Source organism: Rhinopithecus bieti, unplaced genomic scaffold (assembly GCF_001698545.2).
Source record: "Rhinopithecus bieti isolate Rb0 unplaced genomic scaffold, ASM169854v2 scaffold_3875, whole genome shotgun sequence".
In the NCBI taxonomy this organism is placed as follows: domain Eukaryota; kingdom Metazoa; phylum Chordata; class Mammalia; order Primates; family Cercopithecidae; genus Rhinopithecus; species Rhinopithecus bieti.
In genome coordinates this window covers 2,040,881-2,046,880 of record NW_016804422.1, presented here as the reverse complement: position 1 = coordinate 2,046,880, position 6,000 = coordinate 2,040,881, and the positions used below count along the sequence as shown (strand labels likewise).

Below are 6,000 nucleotides of genomic sequence, written 5' to 3'. Positions count from 1 at the left end.
TATATAATGAAACAGAATCTCAAGGGGCTAGGCCAAGGCATTTTACATTAGATTTGCATGGAAGTGCAGGAAAATTGTAAAATGGTTTGGGTTACTCAAGTGAGGAGGGAGGAGTACTTGCTTTCTTTTGACTACTGAAAGGATGTGTCCAGCATTTGGAGTGTACTGGTTTTGTAACCGTAGAAGTAGGATATAAATTGCTCAGCTATACTTGCAAGTTGGATAGGCTTCCCGTAGTCTTTTTGATGTCTAAATATAACTTTATATTTCATTGATTTTCAAGAGAAGGTCTAGCCCCTGGGGTGGGGGCTATCTTCTTTTCTCCTGGCCCCACCATCAGCACTGGTCCTCTGCGAGGTTTTATATTTGAAAGCCCCCCTGCCTTCTTCCTTGGACCTGGGCAAAGCTAAGAGGAAGAAACAGCACAACTCAGTTTGAGCTTAGGAGTGGTTTTGGCAAGACTCCTGTCCTCACTCCTTCCTAATCTTCTCAAAAGAGGCTTCAGGTGACTTGGAAACTACTGGACAAATTCCATTCTAACTTTTTTTTAATGTTTTTTTCATATTTTTCCTTTCTCTCCTGTCAGAACATATGAACATTCTAACTTATTTTCATGTGCGTACAAACCAACATTTTAGTGTTTCCACTGTGCAAAGTCCTACTATATTTTATGATCTTGTTTAAAAGAGAAGTTTATTTAGCAATAATTATAAACAAATGAATATTCTTTAGTGAAAAAAAGATAAAAGTGGGTTCTATGCCCTTTTGATGATGAGAAACGGGGGTTCACCATGTTGACCAGGCTGTCCTTTTTGATGATGCAGAGATGACTAATAGTATCTGCAATCTTAAATACAATGTGAATTTTATGATACTGTGGTAGAATACACCAAATTTTCTTTTGCAAATTTATTAACACTGCTACTTCAAGATGGTTGGCTGCACATGCCTTTGCCCCAACCCTGCTTCTTCTGTTTGTTTTGGTATTCAAATGTCTGTTTAGTTTTATTTGCAATAGCCAAAAACTGGAAGCAACTCAGTATGTGAGTTGCTCAAACAGATGAATAAACAAACAGTGGCATACCCATAGAACTGCATACTTCTCCGCTAAAAGAATGAGCTACTTATTTAAGCATCATTGATAAAACTCAAAAAAAATATGCCACATGAAGAAACCCAAAGGGGAGAGACAAAAACTTTATATGTCAGTCAGATAAAATTCTAGAAAATGCAAACTAATCCATCATAAAGTAAATCAACAGTTGTCTGGAGGACCAAAGAAGCAGGAGGAGAGAGATTATTAAAGGAGATAAAGTAAATTTGGGAGTGCCCTTCCATTTTTAAATACCATGAAAATGAAAGTAAAGGCACATGTAAATTAATATTAACAAACAGAGTGGGTTGGAGTGGGGTGTTGTATGGGGACATCATTGCAAAATGTGAGCCAGTTTGTCCAAATTTTGAAAAGACCATGGACTCTGAAATGACTGATGAATGCTGGAAGAGATAAGTGTGCTGCAAATGGGGGGATTAATAAAAAAGCTGTATATAGACTAGTCATCCTTGTCCCCACTGGGTCTTTAGAAAAAAAAAAAAAAAACTACATAAAAACAGAAGAAACATATTTTAGACAGAGTGTTGCTCGTCCCCCAGGCTGGAGTGCAGTGGCATGATCTCAGCTCACTGCAACCTCTGCTTTCCAGGTTCAAGCAATTCTCCTGCCTCAGCCTCCTGAGTAGCTGGGACTACAGGCATGCTCCACCACACCTGGCTGATTTTTGTATTTTTAGTAGAGATGGGGTTTCACCATGTTGGCCAGGCTGGTCTTGACCTCCGGACCTCAGGTGACCCGCCTGCCTCTGTCTCCCAAAGTGCTGGGATTACAGGGGCGCCTGGCCAAAACCCTTATTTTTAAGAAATGAGATAAACTGGAGAGAAATAGGACCCTTAGAGTGTGAGATTTGGCTGATCTCATTTATCATCTGGGGGCCCTTGAGTCTGGAGTAATAGCTGTCTCTCATCGATCATCCTAAAATGACAGGTTCTGTTTGTGTACACAGAGCTTAGGATTCATTTTCCTGACCCCTCTTCCCTTTAAAAATTTGAAGTAATAATCAGCCGGGCACAGTGACTCACACCTGTAATCCCAGCACTTTGGGAGGCTGAGGCGGGCGAATCATGAGGTCAGGAGATCAAGACCATCCTGGCTAACACGGTGAAACCCCGTCTCTACTAAAAATACAAAAAAATTAGCTGGGCGTGGTGGCGGGCTTCTGTAGTCCCAGCTACTCAGGAGGCTGAGGCAGGAGAATGGTGTGAACCTGGGAGGTGGAGCTTGCAGTGAGCTGAGGTTGTGCTACTGTGCTCCAGCCTGACTGACAGAGACTCCATCTCAAACAAAAATTTTTTTTGAAGTAATAATCACATAACCTAAAACTAACCATTTGAAGTATACAATTCAGTGGCATTTAGTACATTCACAATGTTATGCAACCATCGTCTTCATCTTGTTCCAGAACATTTCATTACCTCAAAAAGAAACCCAGGCTGGACGCAGTGGCTCACGCCTGTAATCCCCGCACTATGGGAGGCCGAGGCAGGCATTAGAGACCAACTTGGCCAACATGGTGAAACCCCGTCTCTACTAAAAATACAAAAAATTCGCCGGGCATGGTGGCGGGCACCTGTAGTCCCACCTACTCTGGAGGCTGAGGCAGGAGAATAGTGTGAACCCGGGAGGCGGAGCTTGCAATGAGCCGAGATTGTGCCATTGCACTCCAGCCTGGGCGACAGAGTGAGACTTCATCTCAAAAAAAGAAAAAAAAAATAGCTGGGTGTGGTGGCACACATCTGTAATCCCAGCTACTCGGGAGGCTGAGGCAGGAGAATTGCTTGAACCCGCGAGGTAGAGGTTGTGGTAAGCTGAGATTTTAAAAAAATAGAGAGAAAGAGAGAGAGAGTGCACAAGTGAGCCAAGTCCAGATGCGGTGGCTCACTCCTGTAATCCCAGCACTTTGGGAGGCCGAGGTGGGCAGATCACTTGAGGTCAGGAGTTCGAGTAGATGGGATTACAGGCGCCTGCCACCGTGCCCAGCTAATTTTTTTTTTTTTTGAGATGGAGTTTCGCTCTTGTTGCCCAGGCTGGAGTGCAATGGCACGATCTTGGCTCACTGCAACCTCCGCCTCCCAGGTTCAAGCCATTCTCCTGCCTCAGCCTCCCAAGTAATTGGGATTACAGGCACGTGCCACCATGCACAGCTAATTTTGTGTTTTTAGTAGAGATGAGGTTTCTCCATGTTGGTCAGGCTGGTCTCGAATTCCTGACCTCAGGTGATCTGCCCGCCTCAGCCTCCCAAAGTGCTGGGATTACAGGCGTGAGTCACCATGCCTGACCCTAATTTTTGTATTTTTAGTAGATATGGGGTTTCACCATGTTGGCCAGGCTGGTCTTGAATTCCTGACCTCAGGAGATTCGCCTGCCCTGGCCTCCCAAAGTGCTGGGATTGTAGGTGTGAGCCACTGCACCCAGCCAATCTCTTCTTTTTCAAATAACTTAAAGATCTCTCTGCCTTTAATATCTACCCCCTCCTTTACTTCCACTTTTATTTTCTGATACATCCACTAAAAGCACCACTTTGATTATTTTGCTCTGTTGAAAAATTTAAAGTGGATTCTCCAGGCTCCAGCCTGATCTCCTTATTGTTCCTCTCCTTATCTCATATACCTGATTTTAGCCGCCTCCAACCTATTGGCAGCATCTCCGCCCTTCTTGCAACCCTCGAGAGACTGCTAAGCCCTCCAACTTTTTTAAACCTGTCTCAGAGAAGCTGTGTCTGGCCTCTCCTGTATCCCTGTGCATCCCTGAGGGCTTGGAAGGCCTTGGCATCTTCATACGCCCTTGCGGAGGATGTAGGTGTGGTGACAAGTCTGGACCACCAGAGACAGGCAGAGAGTGGTGTTGGCATATGAGACCTAATGCTAACACAGGTATTGTTCCAGGTTCTTAGGTGTGGAGAGAAGGAATCAGTCAAAAAATTTCTGCCCTCAATGGGCTTTCATTCTGTTCTTGTTTATGTAGTTTTATATAAACAGAAAGGTTATAAAAATAAGGTTATATGTTTCTAGCATAAAGGGGTAGCTAAGGAAAGCAGTCGATGAGGTACCATCTCTGTCATTGAAACATGCTGTTGGAATCTGGCTTTTTCATTAGGATATGCTGGCCTCTGAAGTGCCCTCCTTTTGGAGAAGATGGTACTACCATCTTGGTAGTACTTGGATAGTACTACCTAGCTGGTTATTTGATATTCCCTCTCTTTGCCTCCTCACAGTAGCAGTAGCTGAGACAGAGCATTGTTTCAAGTAATTTTTGGACAGGATGGGCTGTGGCCGCAGGAATGGACACAGCTTTTAGCCCTACTCTGTGCAGCTCATTTGATATCACCTCCTATCTGCATTTCTTTTGGTTGGGTTTGCTGGACATAACCTGCCTATGTGGCATTCCCCTGGAAGTCTGTTAGAGTTCTAGAAGGGGCAATAACCAGCCCTTTGTACTAAGTACTTCTTAAAAAGTTTCCATTAAATGCACCCTAAAAGATATGCTGGCTGGGATTTATTTCACATTAATCTGGAGGGAGGAGGGGAGGGCTGGAATGGAGGCATAGTGGGTCTGGCCACCAGCTGGGTAATGGGTTTCATTATACTCTTCACTTTGGTAGATGTTTGAAGTTTTTTGTAATTAAAATATATACCCTTACGGTCAAGGAGTGATTACTTTAATATTTTTACATTATTGTATTTTGTATAAATAATCTTATATTGAGTGAGGTCTTTGTTTTTTTTAGTATTGATTTTGATTATTAGAGTCCACAGCAGTTAGGACTGAGTCAAGGTTAGGCTGGTGAGAAGTCTTCAAATTTGTGTTTATTAATCAGATTTAAAAACATATATAACATTTGGGTACTTTAGTTACAAGTCAGCCCTCCTTCCATGTCCCTGTAAAGAAAAGTGGAATGAGCAAAATTATGATCAGGTGCCAGAGAGTGGGCCTTTTAGAGGCTGAGGATATTTAGGTGTGAAGTATGGGAGAAATGAAATCCTACCACTTAAATTAGACTTCAAGGATGAGCCTGGTTTAGGGTCAGAAGCCCTATGAGACTGACTACCACCACCACTACTGATGCTAATTTTGCCCCATTGTAGGCTGGTGTTTACTTACTCCTTTATCTTTGTGCTTTAACCTTCTTTCTTCCTCTTGTCCCTTTAGTACTTTCTTGCCTCCCTCCACATCATCCCTTGCCCCCCCTCCAGACCCATATCCATCCATCTTGATCTCTTTAGGCTGATTTTCCTATATCATGTCCCATTCTAGCCCAGGCCCAGAAGCTGGCCCACAGTTCACTCCCTTTCTTCATTTCTGCTTTTTAATGAGTGACCACTAGTGTTTGTTAACAAAAGTGATTGGACCACGAAATGGCAGGCTGAGGCATGAAGACCCATTCATGTAGCCTTAAAAGATTTCAGGCAGTTGGCAAGTAAGAATTTTAAATAAAAATTGAAACTACCACCTGTATTTTTTCAGGCCGTTGATGCTCACTGCCATCAGCTGCATCCTCCCTATGGCACTGGTAAGTGTGGGAAGGGCTGGTGACAGTTTTGGTGGGCTGCTGGATTTCTTTTTTCTGGGGGAAAAGTCTATTTGCAAGCTATGTTGTTAACTTGTCCTTGAGGGCTGGAGAGCTTGAACCAGCTAGAGAAGACTAAAAAGATAAAGAAGCAACTGATCATGTTTATGGATATCCTTGGGGAACTGTTGTCAGGAGCAGGGGCTATTTTAGCATGTGCCTTGATCCGTATATAAAATTAGTATGTTCTGTGCACTATTTTGAATAATAAACATGCACTATCCAAGTGCTCTGGGGTGTCAAATAATAACTGTTAAATTTCCTGGAACTTGCAAAACATTTTTTCTGAAGATAGATATTGGTTGTGTACTAGAAAGGG

General features: G+C 43.0%; 1 protein-coding gene across 2 annotated transcripts in view; it reads left to right on the top strand.

The window, feature by feature from the left end:
* ARIH2 (ariadne RBR E3 ubiquitin protein ligase 2) overlaps window positions 1-6,000 on the top strand; it is a 60,606-nt gene that overhangs the window by 12,599 nt on the left and 42,007 nt on the right. Inside the window, exon 2 of one of the 2 annotated variants that reach the window (XM_017868145.1) lies at window positions 5,579-5,624. The exons of the other annotated variant lie outside the window; for it this stretch is intronic. Coding sequence (XP_017723634.1) covers window positions 5,586-5,624 — 39 coding nt within the window. The 5' untranslated portion in view covers window positions 5,579-5,585. The remainder of the gene's footprint in view (window positions 1-5,578; window positions 5,625-6,000) is intronic. 2 annotated transcript variants of the gene reach the window in all.